The 25,097-nt window shown below is 44.9% G+C and overlaps 1 protein-coding gene across 1 annotated transcript in view; it reads left to right on the forward strand.

The window, feature by feature from the left end:
* LOC115297530 overlaps positions 1–21,268 on the forward strand; it is a 32,963-nt gene extending 11,695 nt beyond the window's left edge. The window contains exon 3 of the mRNA XM_029945718.1: positions 20,647–21,268. Within this exon, the coding sequence (XP_029801578.1) occupies positions 20,647–21,174 (528 nt within the window). The 3' untranslated portion in view covers positions 21,175–21,268. The remainder of the gene's footprint in view (positions 1–20,646) is intronic.
* The last annotated feature ends 3,829 nt before the right edge of the window (positions 21,269–25,097 follow it).

A 25,097-nucleotide genomic window follows, 5' to 3' on the forward strand; every position in this document is an offset into this window, starting at 1 on the left:
TCACACACCAGGTTGGCAGTGTCAGTGGGGTCCCTAACGGTATGGTTGGTTGTGCAAGAGTGCAGTGGGGGCAGGGCTGGGCCACCTGGTGCAGGGGTGCCTTCAGAAGGTCCAGGTAGCTGGGACAGCGCCAGGCGGTCGGTCTCCGAGGCCTGCAGGGAGGCAGGGCCCCATTCTTGGAGATGTTAGCAATTCTCCTGTGGTGCTCAGTGCTCTGACTTGGGACAGAGTCAGCCTCACAGCAGAGGGAGGACTGGGCTGTAGGTGGGGCCCATGGGATGAGGGGACAGGCAGTCCTATGGGCTTCTGTAGGATGTGGGGGACGGCCTTGTCTCCGGCTCTGACTGGTCAATGTTCTTTTCCATCACACACAGTCATTTCTTTTAAGCGGCTCAGTAGGTCAAGTGGGCAGTGTCCGTGTCAGCAGCACTTACAGGATGTGCCAAACTCTCCATCTGAGGCGCCTTGCCAGCTGGGAGGCTTCCCTCAAGCTGTAACTGAGCCAGACTTTCTTCCTTTTGTCTCTACAAAGCTTTGCCTCTTAGCCACAGGCAACATGGTGATTTCTAGTCTCTAACTTAACCTTTTTTCTTTTTTAAATTTATATACTTACTTTGAGAGAGAGAGAGAGAGAGAGAGAGAGAGAGAGAGAGAGAGCGTGTGAGAGAGAGCGCGGCATGAGGATGGGACTGGGCAGAGAGCAAAGGAGAGAAAGAATCCTACACAGGCTCTGTGCTGAGTCTGATGCAGGGCTTGAGCTCATGGCCCATGAGATCATGACCTGAGCTGAAATTAAGAGTCAGACACTCAAGCGAGTGAGCCACCCAGGTGCTCCTCTAACTTTAACTTCTTTTTTTTTTTAATGTTTTTATTTATTTGTGAGAGACATAGAGAGATAGTGCGAGCAAAGGAGGGTCAGCGAGAAGGAGGGTCAGAATCCAAAGCAGGCTCCAGGCTCTGAGCTAGCTGTCAGCACAGAGCCCGACATGGGGCTCGAACCCATGAACCGTGAGATCATGACCTGAGCCGAAGCCGGACGCTCAAACAACTGAGCCACCCAAGTGCCCTAACTTTAACTTCTTATGATAAAAATGAGTTTTCTTTTCTCTGAGTATAAATCAATCACTTTTAATTTAGAAAATGTGGAAAGTGTAGAAAAGGACAAAGAAGTGAATAAAGCCATTCACAATCTTACCCAGTAGCTTAATTTTTCTAGAAGCCTTTCCTATGTACTCTGATAGAGGAAGTAGAAGCGGGAGCCTGGGGTCAAGGTTAAACCTCTGCCACTCATTACATATTTCATCTCGGGCAAGTTGCTTCACTTCTGGGTCTTGGGTCTTATTTCATTACCTGCAACTTGTAGGTATTGATGCCTTTCTCCTGGACTGTTATAAGAATTAAATAATGTAAGGCATATAAAATGCAAAGTACAGTTCGTGGTATCCAGTAAATGTTTAATAAAGGATAGTTTTTGTAAAAACAGGGATCATGTACTACATGTGTTTTTTTAAAGAGTGTTTTTTAGTTTAACAGTGTAATCTGAGTATGGTGCTTATTAAATATTCTTAAAGAATGGCCATTGCACATCTACATAGTGTTTCTAACCGCAAATTCTTATCCTACGACGTAACCTGCTGAGGCCGCCATTCCTAAGAGTCAGACTACAAAGCGTTAATAGTTGGATATATTTCAGCAATTCCTTTTTTCATGTCTCTTATGGAGTGCTTTAAATTGAAAATATTCTGGTTTGCACTTCTATAAGCCTGGGCTCCACGTACTGAGTTTTCATTGTTAGAGTACCTGCAGTTGAAAATTCACATAGGGAATTAACAGCCCTCAAATATTCACTGGCAGACTAGAACTTAGACCCAACTCAAACATAACTCTGTGTAATACAAACCTGTGTGACATCAATATTTGGCCAGTTTTGCAGATGGTTTTCAGATGTTTTGGCAGCACTGTGTAAATCAAAGGCAAGGGGAAATTGCAAATTTTGTAAACAACACAGAATTTCATGAGCTTAACGGAAGTGATATACATATAGTGGAATGGTTCATATTGCTTGAAAATCTCAACAAACAAGGATCTCACAGGTTACAACTGAATAATAGGAAATTGACCAAGCGAATCATAGACAACAAAGATCGAGCTGTTGAGGCAGAAAAGAGCTGGACTATAAAATAATTTAGAGGGGGCGCTTACATTAGTGCCCTGAATACTTATAAAATAGCCCTCTGAATATTTCATAAAAGTTATGCTTTTCGTGATTGTTCCCAAGGTGTTATGAAGGGCGCTGTATCTATATTAACATAAAATTTTGCTGAGAAAGTTGTGCAACTTCCCAGTCAACCCTTAATCCTTTGTACTTTGAGAATATGATTAGAATTTTAACCTCCACTTTATTAAATAGAAAACAAAACAAAATGACCTCTTCATAAATTTTCATTTTATTTTTCGAGAAGAAAAGGCAGTCAAAAGCGTCTCCCTCTTTACCTTGAGATTTTGGTCCCTGTTTCACATGGATTCCCTTCTCGTGTCTGTGTTCCGGTGCCAGTCATCCTGGGATACTGAACACCTTCTGTGTGTGTTGCTCTGTTTTGCGAACAGCAGTGTAAGTCTCGGTGGGGGAGGGGCCACACCCTGGTAATTTGTTCAGTGTGGTTCCTGGTTACTGGATGGCCATGGCCTCCACTAGACTAGACCCGAAAGACCACTTGAGTTAGTATGCTTTGAATTTTTAATGATTCTGTTCTTCCTCATAGTCAGATATGCTTATTATTATTCTTTAATTTAGTGCAACTAGAAAGAGTCAATGGGAGAGGTTGAGGACTTCCCCTCCCTTGAGAGTTTCAAAAAAGAAATAGATGAACACCACTTCCAGACTCCGGACACATTCATCTGCGCATAGGTAGGGGTCAAACATGGTTTCTTTGGTGCATCCTTTGGTGAGTCCACATTATATTTGAGAGTGTCCTGGCATCTCTGGGCTCAGACCTTTCAACCCATTCTCTTCTCCCTGCCATCTACACTGACCAGGTGGAAACAGAAACGGTACAGTTTACACCCTTTGGAGTGTACGCTGACTTTCTACCCTCCTTTGGTTGGGATGACGGACGAGTTTGCATTCAGTGGTTGAACTAACTGCTCTGTGTGGGTTGAGAGACCCCGTAGCTTTCTTCTGCCCACTTATTCTTGCTCTGGCCACCATGCCATTTGGAGCTTTTATTCTCTTTGAGCTTGTGTGTTTGCCAAATTACTAGTTTGCTCTTGTGTGTTGACCTTTTTAATATTCTGTATTTTGATTGGTTGGTCTTACCATTCTCTCTCATTTTCAGCCTGGCTAACCCTCCAGGGAAGAGGTGAAACAGCTATCCAATAAAAATACAAAATACTGAAAAGGTCAAAATACACTATTACAATAAATTACCATAACTCAAACAGGGATGCAGGCATTAAAATTCTGATACTTACAAGGATAGAGATTGGCATGAGAGTTGCAAATGGCAGTGCATTAATGCGTTTGGATGTCAGAGTTCACCCCGAAGAAAGTAAACATTCTAAAACCAGAGTCTCAACATTATCTTGTGAGTCTCCTCTGCTGTCACATCCTGCCATTGTTGGATAATATAAATGCTGCTCTGAACTGACCGCTTTCACTGTTCCTCCTTCTTCCTCAGGAGTGGGGAGACAAGAGGGGGGGAAAAAAGAAAGAGCAAACATGGTCTGTGCGAGATGAAACTCTTAAATCAGGCTTGTGAAGGACTGGTTACAATTTATGGCTGGTAAAGACACAGAGCATCCATTTAATTTATTTTATTATCCGGGTCCTGTGGACTGTCACTCTGCAGAAATGACACGCCACATGTGCAAGACGGAAGCACAGTTTCCCAAGCCATTTTATCCCCTTTTCGGTTGGAATATTTATTCTAGGGATACTTCTTCACAAGATGTCACAGAAAGCACTGAGTGGAGAGTTAGGGGTCTAGCCCTAATCATGTCTGGAATGCAGTTGCTGTAGCCTATGAATGTGAATATCAAAGTCGTTGTGAATATTACTCAAGACGTTGGAGATAAAAGTGCCTATGACAGTGTGAGTCTCAAGCGATATGGACCACCTCTCCCTCCTCCCAAGCTCTGTGATCTTGGGCAAGTCTCCTGACCTCACTGGACCCTGCTCTCCACATGTTCCCTAGAGCTGGAAGAGACCTAGTGGTGGTGTGCATGATTCAATGACTTGTCAGGAAGCTCCCCACCCCACCCCGCCTTCCTCCCTCCATCCCATGCGAAGAGCAGAAGCTAAATAAATCAAATCTCCAACCTGGAAGGCCATTTCATATTGGTTGGATCAATAGGAACTCCATTTTCCCTGAGACATGGCCAGCCAACGTCACTGGTGGCTCCTGACAGCCTGGCTGCTGGCAGACTGTGGCCCACTCCCCTCTGCTGCCTGTCACCAGTAATGATGGCAGACCCCCACAGGGGGCAGGGTGAGCCGTCAAACGCCTGACAGAGCTTCGGGGGAGGGGGACTCCCGCTCATCGGCAGCCACAATCTAATCGGCTCCTGCTTGAACAAATTATCTCTTAAGTGGTAGCGTGAAGAGAGCTGTGTTAATCTACTAAATCATAAACCTTCCCCGCAGTGTGACGCCGCCATTCCAGACAGATACTAATCTGCAGTCGTACTGTCAGTTATGGTTTTGACACCAACGCTTTGAATTGCCAACAGAAAATCGTATTTGACATTTAATTCCAATCATGCCGAGCCTTTCATTGAAAGCCCTGTCAGTTTACCTTTATTGGGGAGAAGGGGAGACAATATGCTCGAGTCTTCTGGCAATTTTTTTTTCCCTTGAAGGAAGTGGGGGTGGAGAGGAGAAAGGAAGAAATATCAAACCTCAAATAACGTTCCCATTGAAGAAGGACTTTACTCCTCATGGTTGTCTGATGCCGGATCCTCTCCCACATGCCTTTGGTTTGTTAATTCTCGAATTTGCTGCCTTCCAGCAAATCTCCATCATTTTACATGGATTAGGCATTAATTCAGGTCAAATCAGGATTAATTAGTCAGTATAAACCGGCCAGTGGCATCAATGTGCCAACAAGCGTTTCAAAATAATCTGTTCTTATTCCGAATTGGTATTTTCTGAGGGTGGGGCCTCTGGAGTATTATAAAATTACAATCAGGTATCTGACAGAGCTGGAAATGAGGAAAAATGTCAGTTTTAGCAGTGTTTAAACCTCACCTGCCACTGAAATGCCACCCTTCTCAAATTGGGTCCTATGGGAAATAAAATGGGTGGAAGGTGGGCTGGAAAAATGTACCGCGTTCTTAGGGCAGGAGAACAGCCTTTAAAGTCAGGAGTTTGCAAACGTGGGAGTGCGGTGGGGTCACCTGGAGCCCTTGTTAAAAGACAGTTTGCTAGTGGGTGCCCCCTGCCCCTGGGTTTCTGATTCAATGGGTCCAGGGAGGGGCTGGAAAATGTATACTTTTAACAAGTTCTTCTGTGAGGCTGAAGCGGCTGCCTCAGAGCCACACTTTGAGAAGCACTTCCTTTTGATAGGGTGGAGTGGAAATAGGGACCAGAACAAGAGAATGGGGCTGGGGAGGCCCAGAGAGCACATCAGAACTTTCAGACATGGCTCTTAGGTCAGGAACATGACCCCACACAGGTCAATAAGTGAGGACCAAGGGACCTATAATGTGATGTGGCTAATTTTTCCCCCCTCCTTTGTTGCCTTCCCAACCCTTTTGAGTATCTCTGTGGTACAGAAGGAAGGAGCGAGTGGGGTCAACGGTTAAACTGAAGGTCACCTACTTGAGGCCCTGAAGATGGACTAGAAGGGGAAAGTGTTGGTGGAGATGCTGTTCCCTCATGATTTGTGAGATGAGACTCAGGTACCAGTGCGAAGAGTACCCGATGGGGAAACAGAAAATCTAAGTTAAATTCAAGTCTTAGTTTCATACCTTAACTGTTACTGGAGACCTTTAGGCTTCGACTGCTTCATCTATAAAAATGGAGGTAGTAATTCCTACTGGCTGGCTCTGCTCAGCAAATTAAGGAAGTGCACCCTGGACAGAGTGACACAAAGTAATTGCTCAGTAAATGTTTGCTTCCTTTCTTTTCTACACTTGTCCATCATCCAGGCCACAGCCAGTGAGAGGATCTGTATTAACATTGACTCCATGGTTGTTATTGGAGCAGATGAAATTGCCTGAAATGTCTCCTTGACCTTGGGGGTGATTTAGTTACCCATCTTTGCACAGATCAGACGCTGATCTTTAGGAGAGAAGATTCTGAGAAGCCGGTTGGTTCTCTGAGCACTTGGGCTTAAGAGGAAGGGAGAGAGGAGAGGGGACAGTCTAGGGGGGGGCGGGGGATAAAGAGAAGAGCAGAGAAGGGGCAGGGGAAGTGTGTACTTCCTGTTTTAGACTAAAAGGCTCCTATAACGGTATCTAGTGCCACCCAGATAATTCTACTCAAGGTGATGCTTGGAAGAGATATTCCACTTACATGGATATGCCACATAAAAGGCATTCTATTCCCATGGCAACAGTGACCAAAAATGGCAAAACTTAACATCTCTTTCAGCTGGGCTTTTTGAGGTGAGTGTCCTTTGGCTTCTGATGGTAACTCTCCTGGGCTGACCTGAGCCTTCCAGCCCTGTGCGTCTTAGCCATCCAGCCGAGAGTGCCAGGCCACCGTGGCTGGCGAACGAGGTTCATTCACAACTACTGGCTGGGGGCCTCCTCTGGGGAGGCTGGTTGTTAGGGACACACAGGTGAATAAGACACAGAACTTACATGGGCCTTGCCCCAGAGGTGGTAGGGTTTGGTGGGGGGACATGTAACCTCAAAATTTTATTAGAGTATGAAATGTCTTATAACAGAACCAAATACTATGACAGTGACAGGCAGGCAATCAGTGACTGAGCAACAAGTAATCAGGTGGATTTCTATGACATGAACTTGGCTTTGAAAGGAGACACTGGCAAAAACATGGCTGGTCTCTTTCCTGGAGGAACTGGTGTTGTAGGGTGTTGTGGCCTGGGGTCTAGGTGCGATCGTGGTCAATATGATATATCAACTTGACAGCGCCAGGGGTCCAGATTAAACATGATTTCTGGGTATGTTTGTGAGGATGTTTCTGGATGAGATTAGCATTTGAATGGGTGGACTTAACAATCAATTGCCTTTCCCAGTGTGGGTGAGTATCATCTGATCATTTGAGGGCCTGTGTACAGAACCAAAGGGCAGAGGAAACAGGAATTAGCCCTTTTTGCTTCCTGCCTGCCTCCCAAGCTGGGACTTTGGTCTTCTCCTACCTTTGGACCTCGACTTACATTGTCAATGTCCCCAGATCTCAGAGTAGAGCTATATCCTGGCTTCCTGGTTCTCCAGCCTGGCGATGGCAGATCGTCGGATTTAGCCTCCATAATTGTGTGAGCCAGTTCCTCAGCATAAATCAGTCTGTCTCTGGGTCTCTCTGTCTCTCTCTCCATATGTGTGTGTGTGTGTGTGTGTGTGTGTGTGTGTGTGTGTGTGTGTGTGTATTAGTTCTATTTCTCTGGAGAACCCTAATATAGGTACCCATGGAGAAGCAGCTCCGTTTTAGGATTTAGGCAGAACTGTCTGAAGGCTGAATGCTCAGAGTATGGAACTGGAGCCCCTCATTCTCCCTAATCAAAGGCAAGAGTGGCTCAGAGGTTTGGGAAGGGCTGAGCCTTCACCTGGGACCAGCAGGCTCCAGGAGGGCTGCTCAGGCAGGAATCAAGGAGGGATTTTATTCTCCCTGGCGCGCGCCCATGCCTGTTTGCACGAGCTTCCCCACTGGTCTGTGTCTAATACTTTGCTTGCTGTGAGAAGACTTCGAGGCGGCTGTGGCAACAGTGGGCACCGATGTTGTTGAGAAACTCTGAAGATGTGTGAATTGTCCATTTCACACCGCTCCTTTAATGCCGAGGCCCTCCCTGGAGATAATGACACAGGAGGAGGATGGGAATACTGTGCTTTCTGTTCCCGCTACTGTCTGGGGCAGCTCGCTGCTGTGCAGTCTTGTGAAAACCACAGCCTCCCAACCGGGATGCCGGATGCTCCCCCACCCACGGGGGTGTTTGTTGATTTCATCTTTCACCCTATCAGGCCTCATTAGCGTAAGCTTGTTTCTCCAGTTTTCACGGGGGCAAGGGAACCTAGCACAATGCCTTCCCTGGGTAGACAGCCAGCAAACATGTTTCAGCGATGGTGACAGTGATAAGGAAATATAGAGGTGGCAAGATTTGATGGATACATCTGTGCCTCCCGCCAGATCTGAACAGGAAGAATTCAACTGATTGATTCCATTAGTATTTGGAGGTTACTTCTCTACAGAAAAAGACTTGTCTTTATAGAGCATGGACTTTACTGCCATCCCTGGGTAACCTTGGGTCAGTAACTTGGCATCTCTCTGTCTCAGTTTCCCTGGCTTCCTGGAGATATTATGGGAATCAAATAGGATTGGATGTGCTTAGTGTAAATTAGCCCAATGAGTGTTAATGGTTATGACAATTGCATAACATAGTGGTCAAGGACATGACCTCTGCAGCCAGACAGCCTGGGTTTGAACTCTGATCTAGTGCTTACCTATTGTGTGATCTTGAACTCTCTCTGCCTCAGTTTTATCCCCTGTGAACAGGGATAATAAGAGAACCTAACTGATTAATGAAATGAATTTTTGTAAAATGCTTGGGATAGTTCTGAGCCTATAGGCATTGTTATATATTCATTAAATAAAGAAAGTTAGGCGTTGCACTGTAAAGAATCATTTGGAGAAAATCACAGTGGGGCAGTTAGTAAAAATTCAACCTCTCCTAAAACTGCCACTCTGCAATTATATCTGGATTGGCCTGCTTTGCCCAGGCAATGAACAGACTCAAACCTCAGTGGCTTACAGAAGCAAATAGTAATTTCTTGCTTATGTTTTAGGGGGGGCTGCTGTGGGTCTGAGGATCTCTGCTCCATGCATTTCATTACTCTGGAGCCCAGGCAGAAGGAGTAGCCCCAATGTGGATGTGCCCACCTTTTTGACGGGAGGGAAGATCACATGATCTGGGAAGACCCCCTGCAATTACATTGAAAGCTTCTCTTTGGCTGTGATGTGACCGAGCCCAGACAAACCACATAGTGGTGGCCCTGAATGCACAATGTCCTATCCGTGACGGCAGTGGTTTGTATGACAGAACAATACAGCCTTCTAGTCTGAGAACCGAGGGGACGAGGAGATCTGGCACCAGTTCACATGAGGAACAGTTGAAATATGTAGCCCAGAGAGCTTCTGAAGTGGGAGATGTCTCCATATATTTGAACGCTGTTTGGTGACAGACTGATGAAACATATACTGCATAGCTCTGAATGAGGGCACAAAGCACAACGCGGTTTGGCTCAGCACAAATTCTTTTTTTAGATTGTATTTATTTATTTTGAGAGAGAGAGAGAGAGAGAGAGAGAAAGAGAGAGAGAGAGAGAGAGACAGTTCAAGTAGGGGAGAGGCAGAGAGAAGAGGGAGAGAGAGAGAATCCTAAGCAGGCTGTGCACTGTCAGCACCGGAGCCTGACGCAGGTCTCAGACTCACAAAACTGTGAGGTCATGACCTGAGCTGAACCCAGGAGTCAGATACTTAACCGACTGAGCCACCCCGGTGCCCCCATCAGCATAAATTGTTAGCAAACCTGCTGCCAAACGTCGAGCGGGTTATGTATTTAAGTGGTGGTGGGAGCAGGTCAAATGAGACGATTTAGTAGGGCTTCATTTCATGGTGTGTTCCCCCAAATCATGTTCTGTCTGAATGGAAGTCGACTCCTCAGAAGTCTGAGAGATAGTTAATATCAAGGCATATGGGCAATCAGACACCAGCTTTAGCCTTGTATAGGACATATGGTGAGAGGTCATGTTCACTTACGCTGTTTGCTAGGTGTTTCTGTCTTTTTCTTCTGGGCGTATGGGAAGATGGCATCTTCCTGCCTACCGTGAAATCAGGCATTTCCAAGGGCTTCACTTTGGCCAACAAAATGTGAACCCCGATGGTGTGAGTCCTTCTTCCAAGAGGACCCTTTGAGAGCCAATGTGTGATGCACCATGTGCGCTTCCCGCGGTCCTAGTGACGAGGAGCATGTGAGCTGGGATGAAGCCTGTGTCAGCCTGGGTACTGGCCGATGGCAGAAACAAATCCCCTGCTGAGCCACAGTGCACACACATGATGACTGAGAAATAAACACTGCTGTAGTCAGTCAGGTGTCTGGGGTTCCTTCTTATTCCAGCACCATCTCATCTAGCTTGTTTGCTGACGTTTCCCCCACAAAAGCAGTGCCGTCCTCTGGGCCACATATGAAATGGTAAACGTTGCCATAACCCAGTTAAGAAAGTAAAAAGAGGGGCGCCTCGGTGGCTCAGTCGGTGAAGCGCTGACTTCGGCTCAGGTCGTGATCTCACAGTTTTGTGGGTTCGAGCCCCGCATCGGGCTCTGTGCTGACAGCTGGGAGCCTGGAGCCTGCTTCAGATTCTGTGCCTTCCTCTCTCTCTGCCCCTCCTCCACTCATGCTCTGACTCTCTCTGTCTCTCAAAAATAAATAAATGTTAAAAAATTTAAAAAAAAGAAAGGGAAAGGAAACATTCTTAATAGCATCCTTTATTTAACCCAATATACCTAAGCAATGTAAGCAATGTCAAAAATTAATGAGGTCTTTTACACTCTTTCTTCCATCCAAAGCCTCTAACTTTGGCCTGTATTTTACACTGACAGCACATCTCAGTTGGACCTAGCCACAGCTCGAGTCATAGCCACATTGGCCTGCCCGGATTAGAGGCTTCGAGAATAAGACTTGGCTCTCTTTGACATGGTTAAGGGGATGCCATAGGTTGTTTGCTATGGGCTGTGTAATCGGGCCCAAATTCCTGTTGCAAAGGGAGATGATAAACGTGTATCAACGGAGCAGAAGGTCTCTTACATTGATTTCACATAAACTGAAGGACGATGGAACCAGATTTGACTTTTTATCTAGTCATAGACAGGAACTATGGCGAGGGCTCTTTTGCACACCCAATTTTGTGTTTGTCTGTTTTTTAAGTTTATTTATTTATTTTGAGAGAGAGGGAGAGAGAGAGAAGTGGTGGAACAGAGGAAGAGGGGGAGAGAGGATTCCGAGAAGGCTCTGCACTGCCAGCATGGAGCCTGATGCAGGGCTCAAACTCAGGAACCGTGAGATCAGGACCTGAGCGGAAGTCGGATGCTCAACCAACTGAGCCACTGAGGTGCCCCTGATCCTGTGGGTTTTAAATAAATGGGTAATGCAATCATGCTTACACCCAGACACCTAAGTGTATACGTATATGTGTGTGTGGTTTGCAGTGAAAAGTGTCCCCCTCCTGCCCACTTCCGACCCACCCCTCACCTCTACCACATACAGGTTATCACTAGTACTAGTTTCTTGGGTCTCCTTTCAGAATCCCTTCGTGTGTATATAAGCAAATGTGACTTTCTCTTCTTATTTCTTTTTTACACAGAAGGCAGCATACCACACACACTTCTCAGTACTTTGCCGATTTTTCTTTTTTAACTTAAAATAAACGTATATTGGACTTCTTTCTATGACTACATACAGAGCCTCATCCTTTTTCTTTTCTGCTTTTCCTCTATAGTACAGCTCACTGAATTGTTATACCTGAATTGTCATATCTAACTAGTCTCTTATCGGTGAAAAGAAAGCCATGCTTTTTGCAAACAGTGCTGGAATCAATGGCCTGTGCCCATGTCATTTTGCCTGGGTATCAGGATATCTGAAAGATACATCCCACAGGTGCCTTGGTTGGGCATAAAGGGCCAAAGATTTACGTTATATTTTGCTGATGTGCCGTACCACAGACTGAGAGAATTAAGTTAAAGTCTTCTGCAGTTGGCAGGTTTTTGTTTATTTTTCTATATGTTGGGGTAATTTCTGCTCTAGGAATATTGCTGCTAGGTAATCGGATATATAAATATTCCTAAGTGTTTTATCTTAATTGTGAATTGCACCCTTTAGCATTAAAAAGGGCCCTTCTTTGTAATCTCTTTGGATTTTCTTTGCGATATGACCTGAAAAACTTTTACTTTTAATAATAATCGAGGCTCATTTGCCTACTGATATGTCTGCGTGGGTTTAGGTTTTCGTATTTTATGTGTCTTTCTCGAGTATTTATAATTGCGTCTTCTTAAGTGTTTCACCTGTGATCCTTGCTCTGTGTGTGTGTGTAGTTCTGATATTTAGGAGGGTTGGTATTTTTCTAGTTCTTACCTTCATAGACTTGATTATAGCTTTTATATAATTCTCTTAGTCCCGATTTTTCTACACAGCATCTAATCATCTCCTAGTATGTACCATAGGAAAAGAAGAATATTCTTCGTCTTTCCTTTCTTCTCCTTAATTCAGTCTTCTTCTAAATTTGGTCAATAACATTATGTTTCTTGCAGTTTATGTTTGAACCGTCAACAGGCTTTTATTACCTCTCATCCACCTCGATTACTTGATTTGCTAGCTTTATGTAATATTCTCCCACTCTCCTGTGTGACCAGGAGCCAAATAGCAGAATTACTCTATCTTCTTCCTTTTTGGGCTTTTGTTGCCCACTGTGTCGTTACCTGAATCATTTTTAGCTTGTCAGGGCATATGACACTCACATTGTCTTCTGTCATCCAAATCTGTGTGTGTGTGTCATTTTTCTGCTCTGAGCGCGTGCACATGTTAGCCTCTGCCAGTCTTCTGCTCCGGAGCCTGAGACATTGCTCACACGGCTGCATTTTAGCCTCTAGACGTTTCCTCAAGCAGGGGTGTGGGCCAGTGATCCTTGAGGTATGCGGGTTCACCACTGTTTGTCCATGTCACTATACTTAGAAGATAATTTGGATAAATAGAAAATTCTTGGCTCAGGTGTCGAATCCCTGGGGAGTGTTAGCTATTTCTCCTGTGCCATCAGGGCCTGACTATTGCTGGGGAGAAATCTGAAGTCAGCCTGTTTTGTTTTTTTTTTTTCCCTCTTGTAATCTAACTTTTAAATGCCAGATCAAAGGATTCTTTACCTTTAAATTTAGTCCAGCGGCTTTGTCTCGGTGTTGACTCTTTGGAGTCAATTTCCCTGACCACGGTAGTCCTTTTCCACAGACAGCGTCAAGCCTTTTATTTCAAGACAATTTTCTTGAGTTGTATTGTTAAATATTTGTTCTCCTTCATTGTTCTGGCTCACTTTAGTTTTTATTAAGGGCATCTGGTATTGGCTCTCCTCTGCCTTTTACATCCGTACTCATATCTCTCCTGGGCTGCTGACTGCCTGTTTTATTTTGTGGCTTTTATTCAAGTTTTGCAAATCTGTCTCCATGTCCCTTTTTATGTTTTCTGCAGTGTCTTCTCCTTTTTTACCTTGGTATCTTGTTTTCACTTCTGTGATGTTTTTTCTACTTTTTTTTCCTGCTTCTTTCCCAAGTTTTGCCAGCCACATTTCATTGAGAAAATTTGGAAATCAGTGATTTTTCTGCCTTTTGCCCACAGTTTTTCTTATGGAGTCTCTGTGTAGGTTCTGAATTATTTATATTATAATTATAATTATATATTTTAATTTTATTTGTAGTCATCTATTATATTTATTTTATGTATTTATTATTATTTATATTTATCATACTTATGTTGTTATTTAAATATATTATGTTTATATTGTTATCATTATGTTGTTATTTATCTATAATCTATATAATGTTATATATACTATAAAGGCCACCTTGACCATTGAACAATGCAGGAGCTGGGCAGTCAAAAATTCACGTATAACTTTAAACTCTTCAAAAACTTAACTACTAGGGGCACCTGGGTGGTTGAATCAGTTAAGCATACAACTCTTGATTTCAGCTCAGGTTATGATCTCACGGTTTGTGAGATCGAGCCCCGTGTCAGGCTCTATACTGATAGCACAGAATCTGCTCCGGATTCTCTCCCTTTCTCTCTGCTTCTCCCCTACTGGCACTCTCTCTCTCTCTCCCCTTCTCAAAAAAGAATAAATAAACTAAAACAACAACAACAACAACAACAACAACAACAACAACAACCCAACAGCTACTAAAAGGCTACTGTTGACCAGTAGAAAGCCTTACCAATAACATAAATAGTGGATGAACACCTATTTGGTATGTTACACATATTATATAGTGTATTCTTACAACAAAGTAAGCTAGAGAAAAGAAAATGTTATTAAAAAGGTTATAAGGTTGGGATGCCTGGGTGGCTCCATCGGTTAAGCATCCAACTTTGGCTCAGGTCACGATCTCACGGTCATGAGTTCAAGCCTTGCATCAAACTCAGAGCCTGACATCTCAGAGCCTTGAACCTACTTCTGATTCTGTCTCCCTTTTTCTCTGCCCCTCTCCCACTTGTGCTCTGTCTTTCTCTCTCTGACAAATAAATAAACATTAAAAAATTAAAAAAAAGAAAATCACAAGGAGGAGAAAATACACTTACAGTACTGTACTAAATTTGTTGTAAAAACAATTCTTACATATGGGGATGTGTGCGTTTCAAACCTGTGTTCAAGAGTCGACTGTATCATTATGCTTAACTCAGCAATGACTACGCCAACTAATCCTGCTGTTGTGTTTTCATCATGTAAGTCATCGCAGCATAGATTGGGGGTTCTGAGCCAGTCTTTTGCTAGAAGGTCCTGTGTGGGGAGGGGCCCAGGCAGCCCTGATGCTTCCTCCTCTGCTCCGCAGAGACAGATCCCCACCTGGCCCTGGCCCAGCCTGGGATTCTCTGTGCATCTTGCCTCCTCTCTGCTGCTGTGAGCTGTCTGGGTGCCGAAAGGTCTAAGTCACCAGTTCTGTTCACTCAGTCCTTGTAAACAGCCTTTACCTTCTGACCATGTCGATTAGGTGGCACTTTCTGAACTTTGTCCCCCACTGGGCAATCTTGTCACCCTTATTGCTTCTTTCTGCTTCCCCAATTCATAGCTCAATCTCAGCCAATCTGGGGGGCCCTCACTTGGGCTTTGGAGTTTGGATTATCTCCTCCCTGAATTCTGTGGAAACTAGCTTGTGCCGTTTATAATTCTCCTTTTGCTTTTGTGTGATTTCTAGCCAGGGAAGAAGTAAAATGAGGTGAAGTGGATAGCCATGTTCATACCAGAGTTCTCGCTTTCCAAACGAACTAGAAATCCACGTACTGTTGATTCTTTCGGCTCACAGTTGTGCAGCTTAATTTAAAGCTGAGGGTGCTTGATTGTAAGTAGAGAAAGTTGCCTTATGACATGTAGTTTTCTCTCAGCAAGTATTTCCAAAACTGCTTGGAACAGTGTTGTTCTTTACGAATATCTACCAAGTCTGGTTATCTTCCTCAGGGATCCAGAAAAGACAGTTTTATAAAACAATCAGCACACTTGTATAATTTATGTCTGCAGGCCCTCAGAGAGGTCATCCTTTTTTATTGGTTTCTGACCCAAAGCTAGAGAAAGAATGGCTGGCGTTCTGGCATCCTACTGGGACACGTCCAACAGTCCTGGGTCACCGTGCAAAGGATGCTCTCATATACAAGGTTCCTGGGGGGACTCTGGCAATCTGTATTAAGACACTGAAAAATATTCATACCCTTTCATCCAGCAAATCTGTTTTTAGGGATTCAGCTTATGGGCGTAATCAGAGACACAGAGATCAGTGCCCACAAATGATTACCAAAAATGGAAAACTACTTAAATGTCCAAGGGCGCTGGTTAAGTCATGGTTCGTGCATATGATGGAGAAGAAATGATTCATTGAAAGCAATCCTTCTGTTAACATTTTAGTGTTGTGAGAAAATGCTGATGATATTATTTTGGGGTAGGATAGAAATCTATAGGCCAACGGATCTCAGTTATGCAAAACATGCAAAAAACACAACTGGGAAGAAATATATCAAACATTCATAATGATCATTTCAAAAAAAGTAATGATCATTTTCAGTTATGAGACTATGGAGTCATGCTTATTTTCTTTGCAGACTTTGCCGTGTTTGAATTTTTCTACAATGAGCATATCTAATGTATTTTATATTGCCCTTTTATTTCTAATTTAATTTTTTAGGAAATGCGTTCCTGTTGGACAAAAGGTATAGGGACATATAGTAAATAGTCTATTGCCCAACCATTGTCTCATTCATTCATTCCTCTATTGCCTAGTTCTTCTCCCTGGAGGCAACAATATTATTTGGTTCATGCACATATGTTCAGAGATGTTCTGTACAATGTGAGTAACCCCTCCCATATCTTCTTTTCCTCTCTCCTTCTTAAATAAATAGTAGCAAACCTACCGTTCTGTTCTTTTTTTAAACTTCATCTACTTTGGCAATGATGTCTATCAGTACACAAAGAGCTTCTTGGAGTTTAGGAATTGTTGCCCAGAATTCCATTCTTTGGAGGTATCTTGATTTGCTGAAATCAACACTGAAACTGTTATCAATCTTATTTTTTTAATGTTTATTTACTTCTGAGAAAGAGAGAGAGACAGTGTGAGTGGGGGAAGGGCAGAAAGAGAGGGAGACACAGAATCCGAAGCAGACTTCAGGCTCTGAGCTGTCAGCATGGAACCCGACGTGGGGCTCAAACTCATGAACCGTGCAATCGTGACCTGAACCGAAGTTGGACGCTTCACCGACCAAGCCACCCAGGCATCCTCTATCGATCTTTTTTAAACAATCTTTTATAAACAATGCTGTGATAAATAACCTGGAACGTACATCATTTCAAACATGTCTGATGTTTACAGGCTGTGATGGCCGATCGCACCTGTCCACAGAGCTCCAGGAGGTGTCTTGCTGTCCGTGCCCAGCTTGACAACTTAACGTTGATTGAAGCAACACTAGGATGGGCAGGAGAGGCAGGCAGGAAGGAGGGAAGGCCCTCTGTGACCAAGGGACACAAACTGCGGCGGAAGTCAGTCTTGTTCCCCAGATAGTAGTTCATCATTCCGGGAACCTGCCTCTAACTAACATCTGTGGTACATCTCATTTAAAACTCCTCGCTGATAGCTTCTTGCTATTATTTCACACTTATGTGGGGCTTATCATTCTTTAAGTGTCTTCAGCAAACTTTTCTCACTGGACTTTTGTTACCCGATGGAATAGGGTAGAGCAGTTGGGTTGCATATTTGGTTATTACTCTAGCACAGCCCAGGGCCAGCTCCCCTCAGCTCCAGCCTCCTGTCCCTTCCTTCCTGTCCATGAAGTACATTACAACTCGAGCTTTCTCACCTTTCTCCCAACAGCCATATATGGTGAGACCACGTCTTTACTTATTTGGGGCAATTCTTCACCCCCAACTTCTCTTGCAGGTGTCACCGGGATGTCACATTGCTTAAAACTAGACCTTCCCTGTTTGATTTCTTCATTGAGGTTTTATGGCGCTGGTGGGCTATTTCCAATGAAAAATATCGGAGCTATTCTCATTGGCATTGAACTTTAGGGCTTCTGCCTCTAATTTATCTCGGTGTTGGAGCTGACCCAGAGCTGTTTTCTGAGGAGCTTGGCCCTTCATGGGGCTACTCACTCACCTCACCTCAAGCTTGCATCCCGGTAGGGTTCCTTAATTTATAGGCAAGGATGTCACACATGCTCTCTGCTCTATAGGCTGTTAAAGCATAAAGATCAGCTTTTAATCAGCAGCATGGAGAGTGTCCTCTGGGTCCTTGTTAGAGGGCAAACCCCTGAATTCTTTGCTGCCTCTTTCTTAAGCAGCACTCAGCAAAATTCTCATCATCTACCAATTGTCTATATATCTTTTATTGACACCTAGATAGACTACCTTTCCCTCTTTCTAAAGGGAAACTTAAAACTTTAATCTACTCATTAATCCAATCAACAAATAGGCATAAAGCATTACTAGGTACTAGATGCTGGGTAGGAGTCAAGGTTTTGCATGAATAAGACAAACTTGCTACTGTCAAGGAATTTATATTCTGGTTGGAAGAGATGGATAGACGTTAAACAAATAAAACAAGTAAACATTGGGGAGCCTCAGTGTCTCAGTCACTTAAGCATCAGATTCTTGATTTTGGCTCAGGTCATGACCTCATGGTTTGTGGGATTGAGCCCTGCATTGGGCTCTGTGCTCTGAGGGGATGATCCCCTCCCACTCTCTCTGCCCCGCTCTCCCATGCATGCTCTCTCTCTCTCTCTCTCTCTCTCATAATAAGTAAACTTTAAAAAGATGAGTAAACATATAGTATGGCACATATTGATAAATGCTATAGAGAAAATGAAAGCAATATAAAGGAAATAAAGCAGAAAGATATGTGTGCGTACGTGTGTGTGTGTGTGTGTGTGTGTGTGTGTGTGTACTATTTCAGGTATGTACATCTGGGAAAGCTTCATAGTCTCTTAATACTTGGCTAGAGACCAGAAAGAAGTGAAAGTATTAGACACTTATATCCTGGAGGAAAGAACATTCTAGGCAGAGGGCTTCTCGTGTTTGGGGAGAGACAAGACCAACACGGTGGAAAAGGAGAGAGGAGGGGAAAGGAAAGAGAACGGAGGTGCAAGGGAGGGGATTGGGGTCGGGGCAGGTGAGGGACCACCCATGGCCCCTAGGTGTATTAGGCATGGTCCTCCAGAGAAACAGAACTATTAGGATCTATATCTATATCTACATTGAAAGAAATTAATATATATTATAATATAAATCTATGTAATACATATATAATTAGAAGAGTTATGAGGAATTGCCTTATGGAGGTCGAGGAGTCCTGCGGTCCTACATCTGCAAACTGGAGGCCCAAGCCAGCATTTCAGTTTGAGTCCCAAGTGGAAAAAAGACCAATATTCTTGCTCAAATCAGTTTGGCCGATAGAGTTCTTTCTTATTCAGCCTTTTGGTTCCATCCATGTCTTCAACTGATTGGACAAGGCCCACCCACATTAGAGAGGGCCATCTGTTTGACTCAGTCTACTGATTCAGTGCTAATCTCATCCAGAAACACCCTCACAGACATACAGAGATGTTTGAAGAAACATCTGGGCACCCTGGGGCCCAGCTGACACGTAAAATTAATCTTCGTAGTATGATGTAACTCTGTTTTGCATTTTTATTTTATTTGAGAGAGAGAGAGAGAGAGAGAGAGAGAGAGAGAGAGAGAGAGCGAGCACACTCAGGGAAGAGGGGCAGAGGGAGAGAGAAAATCCTAAGCAAGCTCCACGCAGAGTGCAATCCCACAACCCTGGGATCATGACCTGAGCTGAAATCAAGAGTCAGATGCTCAAGTGACGGAGACACCCGGGCGCTCTGTAACTCTGGTTTTCACTTGGAGACAGATGGGGAGCCACTGGAGATTTGAACAGAGGAGCGACATGAGCTGACTTACGTTCTAGCAGGATCCCTGGCTGCTGGGTTGAGAATAGACTATAGGGGTTGGGGGAGGTCATGGGGGCAGAAAGAAGAGTCGGGGGGACCACTGAAATAATCTGAGAAATGTGGGTAGCCTGGATTGGAATAGGCCCGGTGGACACAGTGTGCAAAGGCTGTGGTTCTAAATGCATGTTCTAGATACATTTTAAGAGAGAGAGTCTGGGACCACACAGGGCCTTGTCTGTACTTCCGTGACAGCCCCTCTCATTTTGGACTGTGATTGTTTACTTGTTTGTCTCCTGCATTGAGTGCTGTTTTATTAATCTTTGTAAAAATAGCAACATAATAATAACAGCCGACCATTGAGTTCTGTGTCAGTGACTGTGCTTTATCCACAGCCTTTCATTGGATTTTCACGTCAACCCTGTGAGCTTATTCTTATTTTATTGAAGTATAGTTGACATCTAGTATTAACAAAAACAAACATGTTATTAACCCAATGCTATCTAGGGTGCTCTTTAAAAAAATTTGTTTTTTAATGTTTATTCATTTTTGAGAGACAGAATGTGAGCAGGGGAGGGGCAGAGAGACATGGAGACACAGAATCTGAAGCAGGATCCAGGCTCTGAGCTGTCAGCACAGAGCCCAAAACAGGGCTTGAACTCAGGGACCTCAAGATCATGACCTGAGCCGAAGTGCAGAAGCTTAACCCACCGAGCCACCCAGGTGCACCTAGGGTGTTCTTAAAGTCTAGAAATATTGTTATTTTATATTTTAACCCGTTGAAGATGTCCTGGAGGGCATTATGGAGATTTGTCTTAGTTTTTAAACTTATGGACATCCTGTAAGTGAGGTTTAGACACAAAGAGGTTTAGAAACTTGGCAAAATCCTCACACCAGTCCCTGCCTAGCACTGTGTTTAGTACTTTGCAGATACTGAATGAGTGGTATTCATTCCTACACATATTTTTAAGGCCCGCTGCATGCCAGGCCCATGGGGAACGGGATCACAGTATTGAAAAGACGCTCAAAGTGGCTTCCCCTGTGTCGCTAGTGTTCTAAGGGGATGGCATGTTTGGGGACAGTGAGTAACTCATCCCATTTGGGCAGAGTGGAAGGAGAGAAAGAAGCCTTGGAGGGGTGAGTAGTTGAGCACCTTGAATGCAGGTGAGGAGCTTTATTTAGAAAACAGGCCATGCCTCTGTAGGTAAAGACGGGTGGGGGGTTGCGGGGGGGGGGGGGACAACGGGCTGTGTCTCACTGACTCATGGGTTCCTCTCTCCCCCAGTGCAATTGCAGAGAAGGCCTGGTCGGACTGCAGATCCTATCCCTCTTACTTGATGCCAGGCCAACAGGACACCTTCTCGGAGGGACCTCAAAGCAAGCTACTGAGCAGCAAGAGAATTTGCCTCGCAGCCGGGAGAACGTGTCGTCTTTGCTGCTGCCGTTTCGAGGAGACTCGTCGGCAAGCAGCTGTGGCTTGCGCGTGAGCATATGGCCGGGCCAGTGTGGCCCAGATTTCACTCGAGTGCCCTTAATGAGCCAGCAGCTGCTTCTGCCGCTGCCGCGCTGTCCCTGCCCCCCTGCCCCGGCCCCGCCCCGCCGTCCTCAGCAATCTGCTAGGCAGGCGGAGCCGCTCATCCCTCCAGCTGCTGGGAACAGGGTGGGGGCAGGATCAGAGGCACTTCCCCTCCAACGATCCTGCTGGGACCGGGCCTCCACCGTGATGGGCGGCACGTGGAGCTCCCGGACTGGCCAGCCCCTCCTCACCCCCCACCTTGGAACTTGGCAATGGCTCTGTAAACACAAGGCATAAAATAGGGGTGCCTGGGTGGCGGTTAAGTCGATTAAACGTCAGACTCCTGATTCAGCTCAGGTCTTCCTCTCACGTTGGTGAGTTCGAGCCCCATGTCGGGCTCTGTGCTGACAGTGTGGAGCCTGCTTGGAGTTCTCTCTCCCCATCTGGATCTGCCCCTACTCACTCTCAAAATAAATAAATAAGCTTTTAAAAAAAAAGCATAAAAGGGACACCTGGGTGGCTCAGTTGGTTAAGCATCAGGCTTCGGCTCAGGTCATGATCTCACAGTTCGTGGGTTCAAGCCCTGCATGAGGCTCTGTGCTGACAGCTCAGAGCCTGGAGCCTGTTTCAGGTTCTGTATCTCCCTCTCTCTCTGATCCACCTCTGCTCGTGCTGTCTCTCTCTGTCTCTCAAAAATAAATCAAAAACATTAAAAAAAATTTTTTTAAAAGCATACAATGAAAACAGCCTTTATGAGGAAGTTTGATTTTACGTAAGACACAGTATTGTAATGCCACAGGGGATCCTGGGTGCGGGCTGCAGTAGACACTGAGATTATACAGACCCAACTTCTATCATCAATCCTCCTGCTAAGAGCTGGATGCCGTTGGGTGAGTCACTCAGCTGCACTGAGCCATAGTCTGTCATCGGCGAAATGAAGGCATCAGAGCAGGTAATAACTACCGTTACCCCTTCCACGACTGCGTCTTATTTCATGATGTGCCAGGCACTGATCCAAGTGTTTTCTGTGCATTGGATATGCAAATACCAACTTTCTGTATTTCAGATTGCTGTCTACCCCTGGTGTAATCTTACCTGGAACTCACATTGAGAACAGAACGGCTTTGGATCCATTTTAGTCATTCGGCACCCCTCCCGCCCTGCAGCATCTCCTCTGATGGTCACAGCTAGAAGACCACAGGTGTGAGTGTGCTGTTCCCTATGGCTGTCTCACAGTTCTGGAGGCCAGAAGCCCAAAACTGGTGTCACTGGGCTGACGTCGAGGCTGTGGGAAGGCTGGTTCCTTCCAGAGTCTCTGGAGTTGAATCCCTATTCTTGCCTTTGTCAGCTTTCAGAGTCTGTCTGCAGTTCGGGCCCCTGGGCCTTCTCACATCCCTGCACCGGCTCACTTCCATTCTCACCTGCTCCACTGTCTTTCCATGGCCAAGTCCCCTCCCGGTCTCCCTCCTATGGGGACAACGGTGGGTACAGTGGGCCTACCCACACGGTCCAGGAAAATCTCCCCATCTCAGGATCTTTGATTTAATCACATCTTCAGAGTCTCTTTTCCCAACTTAAGTAACACTCACCGGTTCTAGGGATTGGGGGTCATTCATTATTCATGCTCCCGGGGGAGCGTCTAAGTCCCTGTGGCTCTGTCAGCTCTTCTATAAGTGTAGAACTGGGTAGTGATAATAACGCACACTTTCGTATCCATTGCTCCTTTTCAAAGCTCCCCGCCCCCCCTCCCTGTCTATGCTCTGTCTTGATCTCCTGTGTAATGCGGTACAGCAGGTTTGTTCTCTGAGCCTGGACCCGGTGGAACAGGAAGGGGTTGGCGCGGGGAGGGTCCCAGGACTTCTCCGTTGGCCCTCACTTGCCGGGCGTCTGATCGTTGCGGCAATGTCAATAATAATTACTTCCCTCTTCGTGATTAGCTCCACTCAAGCTGGGTCTAAATGATATCAAAACAGCCAGTCAATTTGGTCAATGTACTCAGTCTGTCAATTTAGTAGAAAATAAAAAATCAATGAAATTAGTGGTTTGAGTGAATTGACAGGTTGTCTCAGTGACTCGGTTGGGTCAGGGCTCCTGAGGTGATGGTGTCATTTCACAGAAGCGACCACGTCCCCCGTGGGCCCCTGGGGGACTGTGGTGATGAAGACGATGCCCCTTCTCTGCACTCTCGGGAGATTAGAGCCATTTTAAGAAATTTCGCGGCGATGATCTGATTTTGTTGTGGCCACATCCAGAGGCTGTGGGGATGGCTGAGGAACCCGGCAGGGGGGCTGTGTCAGAAATTTAAAGATTCACAGCAACAATAACAGAAACACGAACCTCTTAAAATGTGCATAGCACGATTTAAGCATCTGGCCTGCGTTAGCTCATTCAACTCTTTCCACAATCTGTAAGGTAGCTTATTATCTGGATATTATCCAGATATTTTATCCAGATATTATTATCCAGATTTTACAAGGGGGATGTTAAGGGTAGAGCAAACTTAGGTCTCTGAACAACCTGCTTTTCTCTCTAGATCAGAAGTTCTCAACCCTGGTTGCACGTTAGATCCACTAGGGAGACTGGAAATATGAGAAGCCGTACACATAAGGTTCCGTACCTCAGCTCTGTGTGTAATAGCAAAAAACGAGAAATAGCCCCAGATGAGCTGTGGCTCATCCCCATGATTGGGTATCAGGCGCCTGTGGAAAGGAGTGAGCCTCTCTGCATAGCAGGGGGAGCAAACTCCAGGGGTCAGAGAAAAAAGCTAAGAGTGTGTGGGGTACAGGGTTGACTCAGTCAGTAGAGCATGTGACTCTTGGTCTCAGGATCATGAATGCAAGCCCCACATTGGACATAGAGTTTCTTGCAATAAGAAAAGGCTAAGAGTGTGGTATTCTACATTTATTTAAGAAAAGAGGGGACAATGTGTTTTCTGGTGAGAAACTACACAGGACACCTGTCTTCATTAAAAAAAAAAAAAGGAGGGGCACCAGTGTGGCTCAGTTGGTTGAGTGTTCGACTCTTGATTTCAGCTCAGGTCATGATCCCAGGGTTGTAGGATTGAGCCCTGCGCTGGGCTCCGTGCTGGGTGTGGAGCCTGCTTAGATTCTCCCTTTCTCTCTCTCTCTTCCTCTGTCCTCTCCGCTGCTCATGCTCTCTCTCAAAAAAAAGAAAAAAAAAAAAAAGGAGACAGGGCACCTGGGTGTCTCAGTTGGTTAAGCAGCTGACTTTGGCTGAGGTCACGATCTCATGGTTTGTGAGTTCAAGCCCCATGTCGGGCTCTGTGCTGACAGCTCAGAGGCTGGAACCTGCTTCAGATTCTGTGTCTCCCTCTCTCTCTGCCCCTTCCCCATTCACACTATCTCTCTCTCTCAAAAATAAGTAAACATTAAAAGCATTAAAAAAATATGTCAAATGGGAAATTAGATTTTGACACATTATCTGAGGAATTACTCTTACAGAGTGTTTATTTGCTTATTTTTTTGGTGTGATAGGGTATTATGGTTTTTTTTTTTTTTAAAGAATCATCTTTCAGAGATACATTCTGAAGTTTGACAGCTGGGATTTGCTTCCAAAGAATTGTATTTTGGGGGGCAAGATTTGTCCTGACCGATTAATTAATTATGAAAATTAGGTGAGTGAACCTTGAACATAGTGTTCTGTCTATGTCATAGTCAATGTTCTATGTAAAAAGCTACAAAAGTAACATTTCATAGAGAATTGCCCAGGGTAGTGCCTGGGCTCAGTTTTGCTTTAGTTTTGGTTTTAAAACTCCCTATCTGATGGGCACCTGAGGTGCTCAGTCAGTTAAGCATTTGACATCCGCTCAGGTCATGATCTCCCAGTTCATGAGGTTTGTGAGTTTGAGCCCCGTGTCGGGCTCTGTGCTGACAGCTCAGAGCCTGGAGCCTGCTTTGGATTCTGCGTCTCCTCCTCTCTTTTCCCCTCCCCTGCTGGTGCTCTCTCTGTCTCTCTCTCTCTGTCTCTCTCTCAAAATTAAATAAAAACATTAAAAAAATTTAATTTTTTGTTTAATTTATTTTTATTTTTAAATATAACTTATTGTCAAATTGGCTTCCATACAACACCCAGTGCTCCTCCCAACAAGTGCCCTTCTCGATAGCCCCCTATGTGATTTTAAAATGAAGCCTGATTCCAGAACCCCGTTTAATGTTCCTTAACCTTTCCCTAGTGGGGTTCGAAATTCAGCCCCAGGAGAG

Source organism: Suricata suricatta, chromosome 8 (assembly GCF_006229205.1).
Source record: "Suricata suricatta isolate VVHF042 chromosome 8, meerkat_22Aug2017_6uvM2_HiC, whole genome shotgun sequence".
NCBI lineage: Eukaryota > Metazoa > Chordata > Mammalia > Carnivora > Herpestidae > Suricata > Suricata suricatta.